At 34.5% G+C, this 23540-nt stretch overlaps 1 protein-coding gene and 2 pseudogenes across 1 annotated transcript; all 3 read right to left on the bottom strand.

Moving 5' to 3' along the window:
- Positions 1-6852: 6852 nt before the first annotated feature.
- Positions 6853-7581, bottom strand: LOC120186950. The gene has a single exon (XM_039190760.1). The coding sequence runs from the start codon at positions 7579-7581 to the stop codon at positions 6892-6894; it is 690 nt and encodes a 229-aa protein (XP_039046691.1). The 3' UTR covers positions 6853-6891.
- Positions 7582-9537: 1956 nt separating this feature from the next.
- Positions 9538-10190, bottom strand: LOC120186949 (annotated as a pseudogene).
- A 2207-nt stretch (positions 10191-12397) lies between these two features.
- Positions 12398-22236, bottom strand: LOC120186963 (annotated as a pseudogene).
- Between the last annotated feature and the right edge of the window lie 1304 nt (positions 22237-23540).

Raw genomic sequence — 23540 nt, 5'->3', positions numbered from 1 at the left:
AGGGTGAATTAACAGGTCATCAGAATTTAAATATCCTCCCATTTTTCTGCAAAACATTCTCAAATGGATTAAGGGACAACTGGTACCATCATATTTCTCAAAATCAGGCATTTTGAAATCATGGGGAATAATCAAATCTGGAACCAAGCTGAGCTCTCTTGCTTCTAATTCTTTGTGGTGGGTACTAACATCTTTCATGTTTCTAATTGCTTTCTCTGTCCTCTTGACTCTCTCCTCATATTGTGAATAATTAATGAGGCTATTCTTTGGGTTCAATTGGGATGCCCCAGAGGGTTTTACTATTTTCGACTCTTCAATCTGACAGCATGGTTGCTCTTTATCAATTATCTCTTCTTTATCAGATGTCACATACTGGATAATTTGATTTGATCCATCTGGTATTAAATCTGATGTTTCTTTCTTTGTATCCCGAGGTAACCCTGTCAATGGTTCTGGCCAATGGTCTTGTAGTCCTTCATAAGATTGCTCCATTGTTTTCATGATGATGGTACAGTAAAATAAATGAATGATCTTGGTTTTTACTGTTACAGAAATCTTTCATGAATTATTTATATGTTTTTATAATTAACGTACATAACAGTACTTAAATACAAATGTGAAAAATGCATAAATGGAAAAATAAGAATGCAAAATGTGCAATTCAAAGATATAGAAAGTAAAAATACAAAATGAACATGCACAGATACAAAATGTAAATGCATGTATGAAAAGGTGTTACTTAAGAGTGATCATCTTAGAAGAGATTTCATTGAACACAAAAGCTTCAGTACATCAAACAAAACTTTTACATGTAGGGGACAACTTTCAGTCCTAACTTCAACAAAATTTTACATTTAAAACCAAGTTAGTTTATCAACTTATGGGCCATATTGCTTGTCTGGACTGCAGCTTCTTCCATGACATTCTGATGTTCTTTCATCTCTTGTGTTAATTCTTGGAGTTGATCATTTTCCTTTGCGAGAGAACATAAAAAGTTTTTGGAGAAGATCTTCATGTATGCTGCAACTCTTTTTCAGTTTAGTGACCCCTGATATCCACTCTTCTGGGGTGTTTCCTATACCAGCATTTTGAAAAGCTTGACTGACCTTCTGGAAGTCTTCATGTATGGATTCCATTTTGGTGCTCAATTTATCGTTTTCAATCTTCAAATGACGTATTTGAGCTTCAAACCTCAGCAAATCTTCTTCTCTCTGGGCGCCCCTACTGATATTCTTACCTTTGAAGACTTTTGGTATTAATCTATCAGGACCCTTAGTTACCAAACTAGGTCGATCATTTACCATAAATTGTAAGGTTCCATGATCCAAAAGACTTTGGACTCGGCGTTTGAAGGCAAGACAATTCTCGATGGTATGTCCTTGAGTTCCGGCATGATATTCACAATGAACGTTGATGTCATACCAATTTGGATACGGAGGTTGGAACGGTTTTATATAATATGGATCCACTTCTTATGCTTCAAATAGCTTCTCATACAACTCTTTATATGATATGGGGATAGTATCAAGATGAGAGCCACCTTTTGTCTTGGATTGAACCTGAGTTTTAGACATCGGGAGCATACCAAACTTTGATGATTTCTGATTACATGATTTCTTCTCTTCTCTGGGAGCTTGTACGGTTGTCACCATTTCTTTGGTATCTCCATACGATTTGTGAATACGAATGATGACTGTCTGTAATTTCTCTAATTGGTTAGGAATCGAAATCCCTTGCGTATCTGAAACTGCAGAGTTAGGTTCATTGAGCTCTCTCTCTTTCTGTGCTGGAATCTCTTTTCCTTTGGCCAACACAGATATTCTATCCATCATCTTGGACATCTGCTCTCTTATTTCTCGTATCTCCTCTTGCTCCTTAATGGTCATACGATCTTTGGGTGCATAGCTTGCTTCTATCCTCGGAGTTTCCTCAGAATGTCTTTCTTTGGCCGCATCATATTTGTTTGATCATAAAACTTTTGTCCATTTACGATTTCTTTCCAATATGATGAACAGTCTTTCAAGTAACACCTTTTGGTTATGCTATGATCATGCAATGCAAACAAAAGAAATGAGAAAAAATAAAATAGTTAGTACCAACTAATGAAAAAATCTATCTATCAAGGTATAAATCTTAACCTCATGCTTTCTAGTTCCATGCTTTGTTTGGAAAATTTAACCTAACCGCATGATTTTTAGTTCGCAGGCATTTATTCAGAAAAAATAATAAATTAAAAAATTAAAAGCTAAAGCTTATTTCTCCTTTGTGTACACCTAAGGACAGAGGTTTAGATCAGGAGAAGTTCTAAGGTTATTACATGCATGGTTTCAGTTCTAGGAGTAAAGGTACTCGAATTGTCCTTGTTGATGCCCCTTTGGGCTATCAACCCTCAATCCTAATCCATTACAGACTTAAATGGATCGAGTTCAATTCGAGAGGACACATTTCTCTATACCTGACACGGAGAATAAATTCTCACGAAGACATAGAGCATATGAACCCCGAAAGTTACTTGCTAGGTCTGACACGGAGAATAAATTCTCACGAAGACGTCGCTTTCACTCTTACTTAAAAGGGACAAACTCAATTATAGAGCTTTATGTTATGCAATACAAGTGTTGTGTGTGAGGAGAAATGTTCAAACCTCTAACAAATAAATAATAAAATTTAATATTTGAATATAAAGCATTAAATAACATATAAATATTATGAAAATAATAAGTATATATAAAAATTTTGAAAAGAAAGAATTAAAAATTAAATGTATGAATTTTTAATTTTTAATTAATAAAGACAATTTATAATTGATTTCAAAGCATGACTTGGTCCCCAGCGGAGTCGCCAAGCTGTCGTAACCGGTTTTCGTCCGGGCACGAAAATATTAACTTTATGGGAAAAGTAATGTGAATAAATGGTTTTTAAAATAATTTGGGAGTCGCCATCGGCCTTTTGAGTCAGGTAGGTCGAATACCTAAAAATTATCTTTTAAAAGAGTTTTTAGGAAAACATCAGTTAAAAGATAAACTGATCTGCGTTTAACCAAAAATTCATTCTTTTTATTAATAAAAAGGGATTCGTGGTCGGTTACGTTTAGGGAAGGATTAGCACCCCTACAACGCCCAAAATTGGTACTTTATTAACTATAAATTGTCTCTATTATTAGAAGAAAAAATTTCGAATATATTTAATTCATAATCTTTTTATTTCAAATTTATAATTTTAAGAAAATATATTAATATATAAATAAGATATTTTTTTATTTAGAAATATCAGAAAAGGGCTTCTAGGTACCTTAAGACAGCTCTTTCCTTCTATATCAATAAATAAAAACGTAATAAAACTAAATTATAATTTTTATAATAATTAGTTTTAAAATACCAAAATAGGACATCCAGTTGTATTAAGACTGCCCTTTTCTTTAATATGAAAAATAAATAAACATTATTAAATAAATAATATATATATTTATAATATAGTAAAACAATAATTAAAGTAATGATTTAAAATATATTAAAATAATAAAAATTAAGTAAAAAAATAATAACTAAACAATGACTATAAATAAATAAAATAATAATAAATGTAAAATTATTTAAAATAATGAACATAACTTGAATCATCATAAAATAAAATTACTAATAGTGTAATTAATCCTTAATTAATTAATCATTGATTAAAATAAAATTTATCAAAGTTTAAAGGCTCTATCTCGAATAAATAAAAACTTTAAGTGCTAAAAATGTAATTTAGCCTTATTTAATTAATCGGATTAAAATAAATGTTAATAAAATTATAAGGTACTAAATCAGTTATTTACCCTAAATATATATATAAATTGATAATGACTAAAATGTAATAAAATAAAATTGAATGACATAATTAAAAGAATCAAAATTTGCTTCCAGTGACTAATTTGTAATGTTATAAACTCGGAGTGACTGCGGAAAGGGTTTACCCATGATGGAAATTACACAGATACCCTCCCCAGAACGACGTCGTTTGGGGAGGGTTTTAAAAACCCTAAACGCCTGGCCCGAAGGGCCAAGCTTCTCATTTGCCTATTTCCATTCTCTCTCAAAACGAGAGAACCAGAGTTCTCTCTGGTTTCTCTCTAGTTTCCCTCGCCGGAGGGAAACCGGCAGCCATAGGCCACCGTACTCCGCCGCCGACCACCGCCGCCGGCCACCGTAACGGTGGTCGGAATTCACCAAAAACACCCCCAAAGCGTAGATCTAAACGCCCTAAGACCGATTCCAGTCTTTGTTTTCCCTAAAAGACTCCTAATCGGAGTAAATCTACGAAAATACCTTCGGTATTTTCTGTTCTCCGGCGATGTTTAGTGCTTCCGACGGTGGTCAAGGCTCCAAGGGTAAGTTTCTTTCTTCTTTCTTTGCTTTCTGTTTTGGTTTTATGTTGGTTGTGGGTTCGTTGGTAGCTTTTTGTCTTCCCTTTTTTTTTTCTCTTTGCTGGATCTCTCGTTTCTCTCGTGTTCTTCGTTGCTCTCTGTCCTTGCTCTCCTCCTTTCTTTTGCAGGTTCAGTGGTGGCTTTTATAGCCACCACAATGTACTCCTCGGACCGGTCCGATCTAGCATCTTTGGTGAGTCACCAAGCTATGGCGGTGACTCACCATAGAGCACTGATTTGGTGAGGCAGCTGGCTTCTGGAAAGCTCGACGAGGTCGGCGTCGTGGAAGCAGCAGCGTCGGCAGCAACTGGTTGGACCATCTGGCATCAGAGAGTCGGTCGTCGGGGTGGCTTCAAGGGTGGCGCCGCATCTGGAAACGGCTGGCTGCTAGGGTTAGAAACCCTAGGGTTTTTCATCTGGAACCCTTTTGGGCCGTTGGATCTTACCAGATCCAACGGCTGATGATGTTGACGGCGGCTGGGGGCTAGGGTTTGAAAACCCTAGCTGAAACCCCAAATTGATTCAGGGTTTCCATTTGGGTTTGGGATTTGAATGTAATTGGGCTGTGATTTGGGCTTTGTAATATTTAAATAATAAATAATATTACTATTAATAATAATAATAATAATAATAATAATAATAATTTTAATAATAATAATTTAAAATGAAAAAATTGATTTCTACACCAGTGTGCATGAGTCAGCAAAGCTTTTAGGTGCGTTTCGTTCACGGAATGTAAGATTATCAGTGAAAATGTAAGATTACCGTGTTTGGTTAAAATAATAAAAGATTATTTGAATGTATATTTGATCAAATTATCCTTATTATATATTTATTTTTTTAACAAGTTGGAAAATATTTATATATTTTCTTTAAAAATTTTAAATTCATAAAATTTATATATTTTTTTTACAAAATTGAAAATATAAAAATGTTAATGAAAGGGTAAAATTTTATTTTAACCCTTGAACTTCATATGAAATTTTAATTATAGATTTTTTTTGTAAATCTAAAATAGTTTAAGGATAAATTTGTAATTTAACCTTCGTAGAATTTTTATTATTCAATGACAGAATAATGATATTTTTGAGAAATGTTTTTAAGGACATTTTAGCGGTAATCCAACAATACCTAAGGAAAGAGAGGTAATGACATTCCCGGTAATATACCCCAAAAAAATCTACTATTGGTAATCTTACATTACCGGAAATGAGATTCCCGGGCTAACTAAAAGGGGGATGTAGATTCTATTCCCATGAGAATCCCACATTCCCCCATCCAAATGTCCCCTTAGAGTTATAGCTCTGTTTTGAAAACCGGATCGGACCGGTCGGTTCAACCGGTTCAATCTAAACCGGTTGTATCGCTATTACTGAACCGGCCAGAACCGCTGAACCGTTCGAACCGGACCGACTGAAAACCGGGAAAAATCAGGAATTTTGTTTTTTTTTTTAAAAATTAAACCAAACAACGTCGTTTGTTAAACGAGCCAAGTCGAACTCGAGTATTGCTGAGCTCGACTCGAACTTGAAAACTTTAAAAAGTAAGCTCAACTCAACTCAAACTCACAAGCTAAAAATTATCAAGTTCAACTCAAACTCGAAATATAATATTGAAACTTGAACTCAAAAAGGCTTGAACTCAAAAAAAATTTAGAAGCTCGATTGAAGCCTAAAATTCGAGCTTGATTGAAGTGAAAGAATAGTTCACTCAATGCTCACTAAAAGACTCCATGATTTTGAATGTCAAATTACCTCTATTATTTATAGAAGTTAGTTGTGATGCACTTCTATGTTTCTTAGCAATGTGAGATTGTTTTGTTCTCATATTTTTACTCTTTAGACTTTTGAGATGGTCTTCTATGTTTCTTAGCCATGTGGTATTGTTTTTTTAAAAAAAAATTAAACCAAACAATATCATTTTGTTATGATTTTTTTAACCCAATTTTTTTTAATTATAGTTATATAATTATATTTATTATTTAATATGTTTTACCTTAAATATTATGTTATAGTTAATTAGAATCATTTTGTTTCACTTGATTTTATAGTTTTTAACTTATATATGTTATGATTTGCTTTGAATATGACTTGTGATATAAAAAATTATTTTTTATTAAATATTTTTTGTATTTTTATTTAATTTTTTAAATAATTATGACGTTGTTCGGTTCTTCCGACCAGTTGGACCGGTTGAACCAGTAAACCGGTAGCATGACCGGTTCGCTAACCGGTCCGGTTCTAAAAACCATGAGTTATAGAGTAAGCTGTTGGGGTTGTTATCCAGGGTTGTTGATTAGTAGCCGTGTAACAGTCTGTTTTAGCTCTTGAGTCTCTCCTATATAGTTGGAGAGCTATGTTTGCATGATCAGAAGAAAGCATTTTATTAATTCCAGTTTCTATTCTTGATTCCTTTCTAAATCCAATACATGCTATGCAATATTCAACTATCACCATACATACATACATACATACATACATACATATCTAGAAATTGAGTTCTGGTTTGCACTTGTCTCCATGAAAGCCTCCGCCGGTGGGGGAGAGTCTAAAAGTGGTGGAGCAATTGAATTTCACTAAAACGTTTCTTTTGATAATGTTCATAATATTAATCCGGCCCGAGATTCTGGTGTAACTGCTTATGTTCACTCCCTTTGAACCGATGATATCGGTCACAAAGTCCGGATCAGTCAGGAAATTCTCGGGGTCTATTTCCACCGTCACGTTCCTCCGCAACGTACGTCTGGGCTTAGCCTTACCTTTGAAACGAGTGCCCTCGCCTACCACCCTGCCACGGTAGTAAACCATCATCGTTCCGTTATCGAATTTGAAGGTCACCGCATTGGGATTCTTCACCGAAACATCAGCTAAAAGTGTTAGGTTCACGTCGGCACTTAGAATTCCCTTTGTTGAAACCTCCAGGCTCTGGATTGTTACAGAATTCAGGCTGATCATGGGATCCTGTACACGGAAAACAAGGAATGACAGGATTATAACAATGATGGCTAGGCTTAGAAAAAACGCGGCGATGCTGCCGAAGCACAGGATAAATGTTCTCTTTTTCGACGGAGGGTCCGTAGAGAAGGCTTCTTCATTGTCGCTGCAGCGAGCTCCGAAGGCGATCGGGGCAAAGGGCGTTACCTCCTCTGGCTCACCCATTGCCATTTCCATTGCCATTGTCTAAGTTATGGTGTGTGTGACTTTGGTGCTTGGCGATATATACAGCATCGGCGAGGGAATTAGGCATGAATGAGAATCGTATTGAATTGTGTTGTTGTTGTGTGGTATCGTAGATTTAGGGTTCAACTTGAAACGCGTTGGGAGGCTTCCCAGTTCCTACGTCTCCATTTTAGATTAGTGTAGTCTACTCTGCCTTTGACCTGTTGGATAAGAAATTCTAACGTTAATGAACACATGCACATCACATGCTATGAGATCATTCAATTTAAGAAGTTTCCATGGCTAAAACTTTAGGAAATTTTCCCTTTTAATTTATTTTCCTAATTATGTTGTCTTCTTAGATTAATATTATATAGAATATATTGCGAAATTCTTTAAATAATGTTATGAGAAAAGAATTAGTTCATTTCAGACGGTGAAGTATTTTTTTTTGAAATGGGATGTTTGTTACAGTATTTTGGAAGATGTCTAGAAGACGTGATGTTTTCCACAAGTTACATGCGGTCAAAGCACCAAATCTAGCAGGGATTACCTCTTTGTAGTTACTAGTGCTCGAACTCGAAACCTCTAAAAATAACTTCAATTCCTTTAACCAATGAGGTGGTTTGATTCGTACAAAATTTTCATTCCCGTACGGAGGGCTAAAATATTGTCGACGGAGGGAAAATGACATTGTAAGAAGGTTAAGTGATTTTATTAATCCTTAAAGTATATAAAAATTAAGAATTTTGTCTCTGTACTTCAATTTTGAAATTTCGAGTTATTTGAAAAACCGAAAATTTGACTAAGCATTTTGATAGTTTTACGATTCAATCTCCGATTTTATTATTCCTTCAATTCATCTTTTATTTTAAGTCTGTGTATTACCAAATTTGAATCGCATACTTCTAAACATCGTAGAATACATATGTACTTCCAATTTCTCTTTTTGATAACAAATTTTCTATTTTTCAATGTAGTCCCTTACTTTTTTCATAATTTTCTTATTTCTTCCATTCATCATTTATTTTAAGTCCTTTTTTTATCAAATTTGAACCACATGCTTATATACCACAATAAAATACCTATGTAACTTCAATTCTTACTTTTTACTAAAAATATACTCTCTTTTTATTCAGCCCCTTAACTTTACATTTTACTCAGTTTAGTCTTTTAACTACAATTGTTTGCAAATTCTTTCTCCCAATCAATTCAATAACTCCTTATACTCCCATCAATATTTTACCCTTAAAATACTTTCTTTAAAATATAATATTATGAATATATATCATAATTTTAGATTTTATTTGATATATTAATTAACATTTTAAAATGAAAAGCATATAAAATATTTATATCCTATATAGTTAGAGAAAATCAAAAAATTAGAACAAATCCTAGCCATAACACTATAAATAGTTATAATAAAATTAGTATAGAAACTCGATAATTCGACTCGAATAACTCGACTAAGCTCAAAACTTTTTTTAATTTAGTTCGAGTTATAAAATACGACTCATCAACTTAATTTTTTTTAACTCGATCGACTACTCAACCCTATCATGAGGCACTCTATAGATTAATGGCGAGAGCATTGCGAATGGAGGATACAAGTCTTCTCAATATTAATATAAAAGGTAATGTGGCAACGTTAGGTTACTCGTTTCAGTCAACAGCGACGGGGGCTTGCCTATGCCCCATTAACTGTCTTCTCACGCCATTGAACTTCGTTTCCATTCAGCAAGTTGACCGACTCTGACCCATACATGAAGCCGCCATTCATATCACAAACAGTAATATTGTTGATTTGGAAGAAGACAAAAACCGTACATAATTATTCGGTGGAGGAGAACAAGAGAATAAACGTGTCGAAAAAATGATGAATATCGAGAAAGAACAACAGCATGAGCAAAGGGATAGTAATTTAAGCGAACAAGCTTCGCAAAAATTGTTCTTCCATCTACTAATCGCAATTTAAATCATGTACGGACCCCCCCCTGTAAAATTGAGTTTCGTGAAGCAATTCAACTCAGGGTGCCTTCTTCTCCTCATAATGTTCATGATATTCAATTTTCCACTCAAATTAACATGGTTGCTCAGCTCTAAAATCCCAGAACTTATATTGCTGCTTAAGGTGAAAGGTCGTTGTATTTGGTACCCGCAGCGAGCTCACTTCAACCGAAACATTCAATCTCTCTGTTGCCCTAGGTCGAGCTCTCCCGGTAGGTATTTTAAACTCTCCGACGACTACTAAACCGCACCAGACAGTCCCCTTCGTGTTGTCAAACCGAAAGTCTCCGAAATTAGTATTCTCGAAGGCGACCGTCGTTACGAGCGTAAAATTGAACGACGGAGACGATAAATTAGTCCTATAAATAAGGTTCCGAACCCAGACTGGTCCCAACTCAAAACCAGGAGTTCTGGGGCGTAAAAAGATACTACAAAAATCAAGAGAACGGCTCCTTGGACGACCGTGATTGCCAGAACGTAAACCAGACATTTACTGCTTTTTTCTTCTCGGCGTGAAGCTTTGGGTTTAAACCCACCCGACTCCATGTCGCTTCTCGGATAATCTTGAACGGGTGCCAGCGGCTTCATCTGAGGATCTTGTTGCATATTGTTTTCTAGAAGGAAAAACAATAAGGCTTGAGAATTTTGAGATCGTTAAAAAGTTATTCGAGAATCGAAGGTTTAGCCCTGGGTTTTTGCTCCTTAAGTTTTCGTGTGTGTAATGAACACGATGACACATATATATATATATATATATATATATATGTTTTGCTCCGTTCCTTAAGTTCAGGTTTGCCACAACATAAATGATTCGTCGGTTTATGATGTTAATTATAATTATATATTAATTTTTTGAAAGGTTAATTTTATCATTAGTTTATGTATTATATAAGTTGTATATTTAATTTTTATATTTTTAAAATTTTAATCTTGACTAAACGATATAAAGATGGTATGACTAAATTATAGGGACTTTAAATGATAAAATTGAAGAGAATAAACTAGATTTACAACTCACGTATATAATATATGAATTAATAGCATAATTTGACTCAATAATTCAATGATCACTATCTGAATCAAGACTAAAATTTTAAAATTTGAGACTGAATCCATAATTTACACATGATAGAGGGACTAATAAAAGAATTTGACAAAGAAATGCATTTATGTAATTTTGTTTAGGGGTTCAAAACTTCGGTCAACCGATAAAACCGACTGAACTAAAAAAATTTCAGTTAATCGGTCCGTTAATTATAAGTTCTGTTAGTTGACGGTTAATGATATTTTCAAAGTTTGATTATCGGTTAATTCGGGTTAAAATCAGCTAATTAATCAAATTAACCGAAAATTTTAAATGTTTAATATATTATTTGTATATTAATAGTTTTAGAAGTGTTTAAATTTCGGAATTAATTGAATTAATCGATCAAATTAAATGAATTAACTGACCGAATTAACCTAATTAGACAAAAATATTAAATATATAATATATATTATTTAAAATTTCAATTAACTGAATTTTATTCGGTTCGATTAATTATTTTCAAAAAAAATTCAGTTCGATTAACCGTTAAAGCAAATAAAAAACCGATTAATAAAAATTTAAAAGTTCGGTTCGATCGCTTAACCGAACCGATATACTTAACACCCCTAATTTTGCTAATGAGTTTGTGTTGCATGACAGTGTATCTCTTAATTGGAAAAAAAAAGTCGACTATCTCTTTTAATTCAATTGTTTTATGATAATTTATTAATATATTTAGGACTGTTTACAAATCGATCTTTAAGATTGATACTCTCGACCTCCATGCTTACGTCAGTATTAAGTTTAGTTTTAAATAAAGATAAATATTATCGATAGCTGTTAGATTTTTTTTGGCAGATAAAGTATGTATTTATGTGAAGGTTTTGACTTTTTTTTTCCTTCACATTCTTTTAGTTTTTATGTTGGAGTTGTATTTATATTTGTGGCACTTTTTCTTTTTATTTAATAAAAATTAATTTTTTATAAAAGAATTGTAAATTTATAAATATGGAAAGATGGAAAGTGTTTAAATTACACCTCATTAGAATTTTAATAAAAGAAAATATCAAATATTATGAGGAATAATTTAGTACCACCGTTTTTTTTTAAATTTAATCATTGATATTTGATTTATTGATCAATTATTTCAGAATACGTGTAAAGATCTATTATGAGAATGATCCATATAATCTAATTTACTCTATTAGAGATCATCGTAATTCGAACTCGTGATCTTTAACTACTACACCTTCCCTTTAAATACATGTAAGATTCCGAAGTTAATCTTCATATTTTTTTAAAACATTTTTACCCTTCGTTTTATAGTTTTGGTCAATTTCATCCCATATTTCATGATACGTTTCATGCGAAGGTATATATCATATATAGATTTTTTCCGAAACTATTATTATATAATTTTTTTGACTTAATACAATAGTAAAAATTGACGATGATCTATTGTTTATTTAAATTTAAAGTATATTACAAATATAAGCATCTAAAACAAATTTCAATAAAAATAAATAATTATCGAATTAAATTCAAATTATTTAATTATCAAGATAATAGTATTCATAAAATCTTTCCGAAACTTCCGCATTATTGATTTGCATGTTAATATTATTACTTGGGTGTGATACTAGAAGGATTCTTTTAATAATTTTCCCCTTATTTACTCAATCCTTGTAGTATCTTTACATGAAAATTGGGAAATACAGAAAAAAGAAGAAGAAAAAATAAAGAAAAAACCAATACCAGTAACTCATCCAATCCCACCGATAATTCAAGTCGGGCTAGCCCTGCCCAGTGCCCAGCCTCTCAAGTCTAAAGTCAAATCAAAATCAATTGAGTCGCTTTTTGAGGGCATTCAACGATGAAATGTATTTGCCTTTTTCTAGCCCAAGGCTGTACAGTGACTAATTGTTGTTGCCAAAATTCTTACTTGTGTAGGTAAATAAAGGAGTTAGGGCTAAGGGTGCTGTTTACTCCCCTCGTATACTTGTCTTAAAAATGCTCCTTGTGGAACTCGAATTTAGTTGAACCTTTTTGGTTCAGCTCGTGGCACAGTTTGCGGAGCTCTTTGGCCAGAACTGGTGGCCCGCAGTAAAACACACCTGCTCCCACCACATTGAAATTACGAAACAGTAGCATTAGAATACAGACAAGACTGCTAACTTTTCATTTGCTTGAAACTCACCTATCCTTGCCTTGCAATGCTTGGAACTCAGTTTAGACAGAACGTTATTCCATTTGGGCCTTGCAAAATGGGTTCGCACCTGATAATATGAAAGGTGAAATTTTATTGTGTTTGAAAATGGGTCTTCACATGAATGACACACAGAAAAGGATCTTACCCTGGTGCCCGAAACGATGTCGACTCCATTTTTGGCATGATTTAGTGCTTGGACCATTGTGATGAGAGCTGAGCGTGCATCGCCTTCCTCGTACACGCTCGTCAAATAGTTGTTCATTTCAATGACACCCTGTTCTCCAAAGGGGACAAGTTGGTGAAGGCATTCTAAGAATATTATAAATGAAAAAACTTATACGATGATTGGTTCATTTACCCTTTGATCAAGTTCTGCAACTTCATTCATGATCCCTTTGAACCAATCAAATGAACCTTGTTCCCTGGTTACCCAATAAAAGTAAGCATTGGTCGTCTTAAGAGTCTTCTTTTGTGAAACTTTGTTCGGAGCGGTTGAATCATTGCTCTCAACACTTAAGTCCGATGTCCTACTGGTATCCGAGGCCAAATCCTGAAAAATGAAAAAGACCTTCATTTTGAATCTTATAATATAAGACCAAGAATGAATAACAGATTCAATTAACTTGGCACATGTTACTTACTGCCTGCTCCTCCATTTTGACAATGTTGTTAAGCAGATCTTTTAAGATGCTGATAAATGGTGTTGCACAAATTCCAAGACCCACAAGCAACAGAACATCATACTTCCTATAGTCTTGTGCCGGTGCACCATACGGACCATCGATCAACAGCTTTGGCAAACTGTTCTTCGGACAAGAACATCATGGATTATAAAATTACACAGTATTCCTACTGACTCTAAATGCTTCTAGAAAAGAGAATGTTGAATATATTAATAGAATCCAAATAGTGGTACCTTTTCTTAGTTGTCTCATCAGCCCTGAGAAGCCCACTTTTACCAGCTACAGGGGGTTCACAAACCTCTGAGAATAGCCGTTTGAGCTCTTGGATTCAGTCACCTTGCTGACGGATATGTACACTAAGGTAGTCATCACCAGGAGCAGAGGTGATGGAAAAAGGATGCCTGGTTCACAAAAGGAAATGCTCATGAGTTCAGAAGAAAACTTGCTCATGAAACCACACATAATCTCAAAACTGATTATGTAAGAAGATAGGGCTCACTCACTTAATGTTTGCGGATGATCTTCTAATTTTTTGCAAAGGAAATTTGGAATCAATTGTAGGAGTCAATACTGTTTTAGACAAATTCTATGAAATGTCTGGGCTCAAGCTTAATGCGGCCAAATGCGAATTCTATGCTTATGGTATCTCTACTAATATCCTGGAGTCCATTACCAAAGCTACGGGGTTCAAGCAAGGATGTCTGCCTGTGAGATACCTAGGAGTCCCTTTGGTCACAAGGAAACTCTCTGAAAAGGATTGTGCTGTTCTCATTGACAATATCAAATCCAGGCTTTACCACTGGTCAGGTAAACTCTTGTCTTATGCAGGAAGACTCGAACTTATAAGAGCAGTCTTGTTAAGTGTTGCTAACTACTGGTGCAGACAACTTTTTCTACCTCAATCTATCATTAAGAAGATTGAGCAACTCTGTTCTCGATTTTTCTAGAAAGGTTCTGATAAAGCGGCTACCGAAGTTAGAGTAAGTTGGGAAACGATATGCAAACCGAAACATGAAGGCGGGCTTGGGTTAAAGGACTTAAAAATGTGAAATAAGACATGTATGATCCAGCTAATTCGAAGTATCCTAGCAGGTGAAGGCTCATTGTGGGTTGCTTGGATAAATAACTATGTCCTCAACGATAAAGACTTCTGGCTCATCGATAGTGGTACAAACACCAGCTGGAGCTTCAGGAAATTACTCAAACTTAGGCGAGAATTAGGCGAGAAGCCAACGCTGTATTATCTACCGGAGCAACATCAATTCGTGCAATTTGGGAAGTGACAAGAGTTAAGCGAGACAAAGTTCTCTGGCATAATCTGATATGGTTTCCTCTCCACATTCCTAAACATAGCATGATCGCTTGGATGACTATCTTGGACAGACTTCCTACTAAAGTCAAACTACAACATATGGGTATTGTTACAGATGGTTTATGTGTTTTATGTAATGAGTCTCAGGAAACAAGAGATCACATGTTCATAGAATGCCCACTTGCAAGCTCTCTCTGGAAGGAAATCTTACTACTAACCGGCTTGCGGAGATCTTCATTGTCTTGGGATCAACTATTATCCTGGGCATCTGGCACTTGGACAGGTAACTCCCTCCTTATAAATATTTTGAAGCTTGCATAGACTGCATTTATTTATTCTCTTTGGGAAGAAAGAAACAAAAGGCTATTCAGAAGAAGCTCAAGAACAGTTGATGAAATTTTTAAAGCTATTAAGAAATTTGTTAGAATTCAACTAAGAGATAGGATAATCAATAGAATAGATAGAGTCAATATCTCTCTTTGTATTCAATGGGGTATTGACTAACCATATTACTATGTTGGTTGTTCATGCTCCACACTGGTTATTTTGATGAATGTTCTGTAACTGTTTTGATGTCTGCACTGTAGCATTATACTGCTGCCATTGGGTAATAATATTCTTTTATTTATCCAAAAAAAAAAAAAAATCCCAAAACTGATTTGATAGAGTAACTACTGAAATGTTTACAATTTAAACTTTCTTATCAATCAAATATGTTATCAGGGTTCCATTCATCTTAAAAGGCTATTGTGGACAGCAAATCAAATCGGTCAGAGTCCATTTTCATTTTCTTCTATTATGTACTTACATCCAAATTCATATCCTGAAAATTCTGAAAACACTTTAGTAGCAAACCGAAACAGCTGAAATCATTGTAAAACATTTATATATGCTTTTATATTTTTTACTTACCATTCAAATGGAGAGACAGCAGGGCATTGGACAAACATGTACTGTCCGCTCTTGTACCGAAATTGAGGTGGCTTAGACATTTGTAACGTGAGAACACCTCCTGGATAAATTGCAACCTATTTATCGAGAATGAAAAGTTACAAGAAGATCGCCAATCAAAGATTCAAAATTTACAAGTCTCATTAAGAATTAAATTCAGGGTTCATGAGAAATGGACAAGGCTCAATTGGTAAAGCACAAGGCTCTTAACCTTGGGGTCATGGGATTGAGTCCCACGGAGGGTATTTCATAATTCGGAGGTCTCCTACGAAAATTGCTCTCAATCTGGCATTGGGGGCAGCCTACTATCCTACCTCCCCTTACCCATTATATATGGGAATAAGGGTCAGCTAATTTTTCATGAGAAATGGTCAACAGAGAAGCTAATCTCGTGAATTGACCAGCCTCACATGAAAATTCTTGAGGCTGCCTGTGCTGCCCAGTTAATTGGTCCAATAAATGTTACTCCGGTAGCACTTCACCCTTTTTTCTTTGAGCAAATTCTACGGAACTACTTGTTTATAAAGTGACAGAGTTATGCTTACCTTCAAAAGCCGGACGGTATAGGAACCAGAACGAAAAAATCTTAGGGTCCTTTCTCCAGCATATAACAAAACTGGAACAGCGAGGTACATCCAAGTCTGCAACATGGAATTAAATACATTAACCTTAAGGCTGAAACTACAGTTATAGTTACTCAAATAAAATACAGTCCTGTTATTATAATTTAATCAAACACTTGACAGAAGAAGATTTAATATATACCGTCTTACGGTACCATATGTGCACGAGATAAAGGAATTCGCCATGGACGACGAGTAAGGCGTAGACAATGACAAACATGTGATGTGAGTACCAGAAGGCATTGAAGCCAGTGATTCTATCAAAGGGCTTGGGCAGTTTAATCAGGTTCCGCCGAAACCATCTTGTTGCCAGTGTAAATGCAATGGCCATGAAGATAACCATTAGAACTCCAGTCACTCCTTCAATTCCTTTTACCAGGTCTAAGTACGTTGGCTTATGAATTCCAAAGTCATGGCTTAGAAACTTTCTATATTTATCATTAGAAGAATCGATAAGCCTCGGAAAATCACAGGTGAGATGGTTACCGACATGGAGAATGACTCCAATTACAATCGCTGCAGATATTGTCTGCACAAGTTGAGGAGAGCGTCAAAACTCAAAAAAGATCTAATTGTATGGAATCGGCAACTTTCAAATTTCAACGTTATTATGCAATGCGTCAATATTGCTATTCATTTTGGGCTTATTTGCAAATGTTTGAATAGGAAAGCCTTACATCCACTAGCTTACTCTGCCAGCCTTATATTCATTGGGCCAAACCGAACATTTGGATATATTTACTTAGAAATTTGATAAAAACAAATTCCAACAAACTACTGTAAAAAAAATCTTATGTGTGTGTCAACTGTCAATGCTTTATTCATCGCCAAAAAAAAATTAAAATTATTAAAATCATAATTTTTTTAGTTTCATGCATGGAATCTAAGTAGCGTTTGGTTCGCAGGAATCCCTTGGAATTTGGGGGAATTGGAATCAAATTCCACCACTTTCCTATGTGTGGTTCAAATTTTCGAAAGGAATTGAAATCCCTTGTGACTTCAACGTTCCATCAAATGAGGGAAAGTGAATTTCATCCATTCTATGATCGAATTCAATTCCCTTGTTAGAAGAAATTGAAATTTGATCATACTACCCTCATCAATCTTTTGATAACTTATTCATGTATTGAATAAAAATATTTTTTTATTATTTCTGGTCGGGTCGGGTTTCTAATTCATATATTTGGGTCGGGTCGGGTGAAACTTTATTTTGGTCGGGTCGGTCGATTTTTTTTTAAAGTGTGACATTCGGGTCGGGTCGGGTTCGGGTTTAGGGTGAAAATACCCGACCCGAAAATATATATTTTTACCTTATATTTATGAATAATTACAATAATACCCCTCTATATATAATTTTTTTCAATTAAGTCACGTTTTTATTGAATAAAAATAATTTTTTTATTATTTCGGGTCGGGTTTCTAATTCATATATTCGGGTCGGGTGAAACTTTATTTTGGTCGGGTCGATTTTTTTAAGTTGATATTCAGGTCGGGTCGGATTCGGGTTTAGGGTGAAAAATACCCGACTCGACCCAATCCAAAAAATATATAATTTTACCTTATATATTTAGGAATAATTACAATAATACAACAACAACAACAAAACCCAATTCCCATATGCAATGAGGTAAGGGGGAGGTAGGGTAGTAGGTTACCCCCAACGCCATGTTGAGAGTAGCTTCCGTGGAAGACCTCCGGCAGTCAGAAAATTAAAAATATAGATAAAATGCAATGCATGTATAAATCAATACATAAATACATAGTTGAACAATATTCATATGCAGTCATTAATATTATATGTGTGTCTGTAATGGGAAGTAATCTCTGCAAATAAATCCCTGTGAAAAAAATCTCTGCATATAGACAGAAACGTAAGACCCGACTAAATTTAAAAGAGGAAACATGAAGAGAATGATACACAGAAGTCAACGATAGCAAGCCCAATTCTAAGCCTTCATAAATACCAATAACAGAAACTTATACAAAGTAGAAGTCATGAGAATTACTACAAAGGCATTAAAAGAAGACAGAGATGATACACCCTATAGATGTGACCCACACTATTAGACTACCATAGTCTTAAGTCTCTATACTTTCCTATCAAAGGTCATGTCCTTGGTAAGGGTTAATCCATCAAATCAGATCTCAAGCAGTCTTCCCACTTCTGCCTTGGTCGTCCTCTCCTTCTAGCACCGTCGACTGTAATCGACTCTACCCTCCTGACCGCATCCGATGGTAGTCGCCTAAGGACATGCCCAAACCACCGTAGTCTTCTCTCCCTCAATTTTTCGGAAGCAGACACCACCCTCAAGGACATCCTAATAGTAGAGTTTGTTATCATATCCCACAGAGTTCTACCACATGTCCATCGAAGCATTCTCATTTCTGCGACCTCTATCCTCCTTACGTGATCCTTCTTAATTGCCCAACATTCTGATCCATACAATAACGCTGGTCTTATTGTCATTCTATAAAATTTTTCCTTAAGTTTTAGAGGCACCTTCTTGTCACACAAAACTCCAGTAGCGGCCCTCCACTTTAGCCATCACGTCTTTATACGATGTGTAACGTCATCATCTACACCGCCTCTATATATATATATTTTTTCAATCAAGTCATTGTTTTTATTGAATAATTTTTTTTATTATTTCGGGTCGGATCGAGTTTCTAATTCATATATTCGGGTCGGGTTGGGTGAAACTTTATTTTGGTCGGGTCGGGTCTCAGATGGAGGTTCCCTTATTTTTCGGGTCGGGTGAACCAAAAACCCGACCCAACCCGACCCATGGCCATCCCTAATTGGGATGATTTTAACTTATGATGTTTATTAGCATGATTTTTATAATTTATTGAAATGCATAATTAATCAATAAAATTAATATTTAATATTTTTTTAAAATTTTATAATATATTGCTACATGTAATTTATAAAACAAACTAAAATTAAGCAAAAAAAAAAAAACAAAAAGGACAATCCTGTCATTTTATATTACTAAAATCAAATTCATCTGACATGTCTGCGAACTAAACAGAATATGGAATTGGATTCCAATTTAATTTCCTGCAAACCAAACAGAATATGGAATTGGATTCCAATTCCTGACAGATTTCAATTCATTCACATATTTCAATTCCCTCGTAAACATTCCAACGAACCAAACATCAGTGTCTTCTACAGTTAAAAAAGAAATACCTGTTTAGATGTATCTTTTGCTGCGTGAACGTGCAATGTATCCCCTTCTAACCCAAACAAATAGTCGTATCGTAATTGTTTAAAGTTCACAAGCAATATATCAAGTAAATCAACCCATCATGCTGACTTCCATCATCAACTAATCCGGGACCCAGACGATAAACGTAAAAGAGAAGCTAAAATGGAGTTGGTAAGAAGTTTACATACCTTGTGAAAGTTGATATTGTCGCCCAAAGGTACGAATAGACCCAGCTTTGTGGACCTGAGCCAAGTGATGGTGTTTCTGCACACGGGCATGAGGATAAGAGCCATGTTAAACTTGAGGGTCTCAGCTGCTCCTTTGCTGTGAGGAGACAATAACCCATAACATTAAAAGCACTCCTGTTTGTACTGAAAGAACTTCCAAGTAAAGAGTCCTATCATAATCATTATCCACAATGACACGACCCATACTCTCTTCCAACTTTCCTCTAGATAGTAAACAAGTTTTTTGCTCATTCTTCCGATTCTGCTTCTTTTTCTTATTCCTTGTAAGTTTTGGCTAAGGGCTTGGCTTGTGTAGCTTAGACCCATCATTTGTCTTAACACCCTTGAATATTAAATAATATTAAGAGAGAGAAAATCATGCATAAAGCATATAAGGAGTTGATCATGGAAACTCGATATAAATAATGGACCCACCTCAATATATCCAAGTCTTTCTGGGTCCCAACTCTTCCATGATCAAAGCTGCATATTCGTCCGCTTGCTCCTTCAATCTTGATAGCTGAAGCACTTAGCATGATGATCTGCAAAATCAGGAGGAGAATTTATAGACCAAAATGCCCTCACTAACCCCACTAAAATTTTATTTGAAAATGACCAAAACTCAAGGAAAAAAATTAGAGGCCAAGCAATGAATATGAATAAATCAATCTAATTATTATGTAAAAAAGAATCAATCTAATTATAGATAAGATGCTTGTAAAGTGATTAACGTAGAGCACCCAAAATTTGAAATCGTATATTGTTTCTTGTTTCTTTGATTTGAATTATTTATTGTGGTAGTAGTTAGTGTAAGAGTTTCTTGTGATTCAAGGTCATTCAATACCTGCCTAACGTTGATTATAAATTATAATAAACCAAATGACACCCTGTTAGCAAGTCCTTTTGATCAATCACTTTAAACATTAAATTATTTCCCTCTGAAGATGAAAGGCGGCCTTTCAGTTTTCATTTTGAAGAAAAATAATAATTTTAGCGGAAGAGGCAATGCTATTAACATTTTGTTTAAAGTGGTTCATTAAAATTTTTGATAATAATAATAAAAATTATTGCTACCTCTTTTACTTCAGCCTCAGTGATTCTACCATCGTCGTTCTTATCCACCCTGAAAAATAATTTACATATCAATCATATAATATAAGATTAGAGAAGTTAACATTATTAATCATTTATCTATAATTGAAAAAAAGACGATATCAGAAGAAATTTCATTTGCATCATCGGTTACAGGCTTCGAAAGTTATGGAGGAAACCTCAAAAGAAGATGAGAGTGAAATTTTAATTTTAAAATGGAATGAGTAAATGAAATTAATTAAAAAATAGCACTAGTTATAGAATAGTTTAATAATGCGTACATGTCGAAGAGGATCTGAAGGCTAGAATCGAAACTTTGATCGGTGATTTGAGACCAATATTCATAAAGCTCATCTCTGCTAATTTTTTCGACTTTTAATCTTCTTCTTCTACTCAATGCATCGAACATCTCCAGCGCAAATTCCTTCGAATCCTTCATTCCTTAAAGAACAGTAAACGATTACGAAAAACAGATAGAAGATAGATTGAAATCGAAGCGTTTAAAAAATGAGTTTGAGGAAAAGGAATGTGATGATGAAATGGATAACCTATGCATTGTGCGAAGTCGGAGCGAAAGAGAAAGCCGTCCTTCGCGAGTTTGTCGAAATTGTTCTGAACTTCTTCCCATGCATTGACTTTTTTTTCCTGATAAACCTTAAACCACGAAGTGCTTTTGAAGCGCCGGAGCGAGTCCGGTCGAGCTGAGCTCTCTGCTTTCTTAGAGCTCGAGCGGCTAAAGCCGAGTCAAATCCTTTTACAGTCTGACATGTGTGTCCGTGGCCACACGAGAACTTGCGTAGTTCGGCTTTCAACTCTTGTGAGAGCTTCCTGGCTTTGGCCACTGCCTCGGCTTTTAATTCTTGTGAAAACTGTCTGAATCTATTGGATGAGCTCCGCTTGATCGTGGGTGATCGTGAAGCCGAGGCCGAGGTATCGGAACCTTCATCGACGTTGATGGCGGTACCCGGCTCGACGCTTCGGAGGATGATGGTATCATCGTCTTGGAGATCGATGGTGACCTCGACGAACTCCTCGGCCGACAGGTACTCGCTCCCCGGTGAAGTAGTTGAGCTGAGTGTGGTATTGGCGGGAACGGTATCGGATGCCCATCGCCTACCGCGCGTAGGTAAAGAACCATCCCTCATTGAGCCAACAACTACTTGTTGTACATGCTTAAACTTGAATTTATAGGAAATAAAGTTAAATTAAGGTTTAGTCCATTTTTAAAAAATGAAAAAGAAAAAAGTGAATATGAGAATGGGCAAAGGGAAACGCGGAGGGAATCTAATGGAAACAACAAGAACGAGGAGAGCAGCTCTACAAGAAAAATAAATAAAAAGAAAAGGACTTGTGGTATTGCAGGGACGAAAGGGAGGAGAGAGTTTACCATGAGTAAAATTTTCAATAATTTTGCTTAGAGTTATTCACGGTCAGTTATCCGTATCATTTAATCTAAACAATTAATTAACTATTATAACGATTATTAAATTTTATTAATTATAATCTAATAATTAAAAAACGGTTAACTGTTAACGGTTAATTGTTATTAACGGTTCGGTTATAAGATAATTTATAGTTAACTTATTACAATTTTTTTCAAATATAACACAACTTAAAATTTTTAAATTTCATATAATTTACGATGATGGAAACATATATATTTGTAAAAATCTTTTTATAAATGCATTTTATTATATATATATATATATATATTCATTTTTTACAGTTTAAAATTTTATATTTTGTAATTTAAAATCATGTATTTGTTCCTTCTATGTTTGATTTAATGTGATCCTATATAAGATAAGCATGATACTTAAAAAATAGAAAGAATCATTTTGATTTTATTTTTAATTTTGCTCTCTAAAAAATATAATTAATTAGTTATAATTTATTAACGGTTAACCGATGGTTAACCATTTATTAAAATTCATTAACCATAACCGTTAATCGATATTTTTAATAGTTCGGTTAAATGAAACCGTTTAATCTTAACGGTTTGGTTAATTAACCGTAACGATTACATCTACGGCTAACGAATTAATTTAAACACCCCTGATTTTACCCCATATATATATATATATTATTTTTTTCAATTGAATTCTTACTTTTATTGAATAAAAATAATAATTTTAATAAATATATTATTTCGGATCAAGTCGAGCCGGATTTAGATTTTATCTCAAAATATCTAATAGGGTGTATATTTTTGTTGTTCGGGTCGGGTGGAGGGTGTATAATTTTCGAATCGGATCGAAACCCGACCCAAACTGCCCCTCCCTATTTCCAAACCGTAATCAATCTAGCAATAATTTCTACATAAAAAAAAGATCATTTAAAACTTGTGTTGAAAAAACTATTAAACAATTACGAATAAGTGTAATTATAAGAGATAATTTATATTTAAATATAAATTGTAAAAGGAATTTATGTACATAAAACTTTTGAACAAGTATGGATTGACATAGGAAGAAATCATTAGAGATCCTTGATTAAGTCAAAGATGTTCCAAAAAACACCAAGATTTACATACATTTTTTCGAATAAGAAATTCGTGAAAATTTAATGAGTTATAGCAAATTCGTTGTCCCTTCTTGACGAATTTGAATTAATTGTGTAAATTATAAGGAA

Source organism: Hibiscus syriacus, unplaced genomic scaffold (assembly GCF_006381635.1).
Source record: "Hibiscus syriacus cultivar Baekdansim isolate YM2019G1 unplaced genomic scaffold, ASM638163v2 tig00113721_pilon, whole genome shotgun sequence".
NCBI classification, from domain to species: domain Eukaryota; kingdom Viridiplantae; phylum Streptophyta; class Magnoliopsida; order Malvales; family Malvaceae; genus Hibiscus; species Hibiscus syriacus.
Note: the sequence above shows the minus strand (reverse complement) of the source record. Positions and strands in the feature narration are given on the sequence as shown.

Coding starts and splice junctions, on each gene's coding strand:
- LOC120186950 (XM_039190760.1), bottom strand. CDS start 7,581: ATGGCAATGGAAATGGCAATGGGTGAGCCAGAGGAGGTAACGCCCTTT.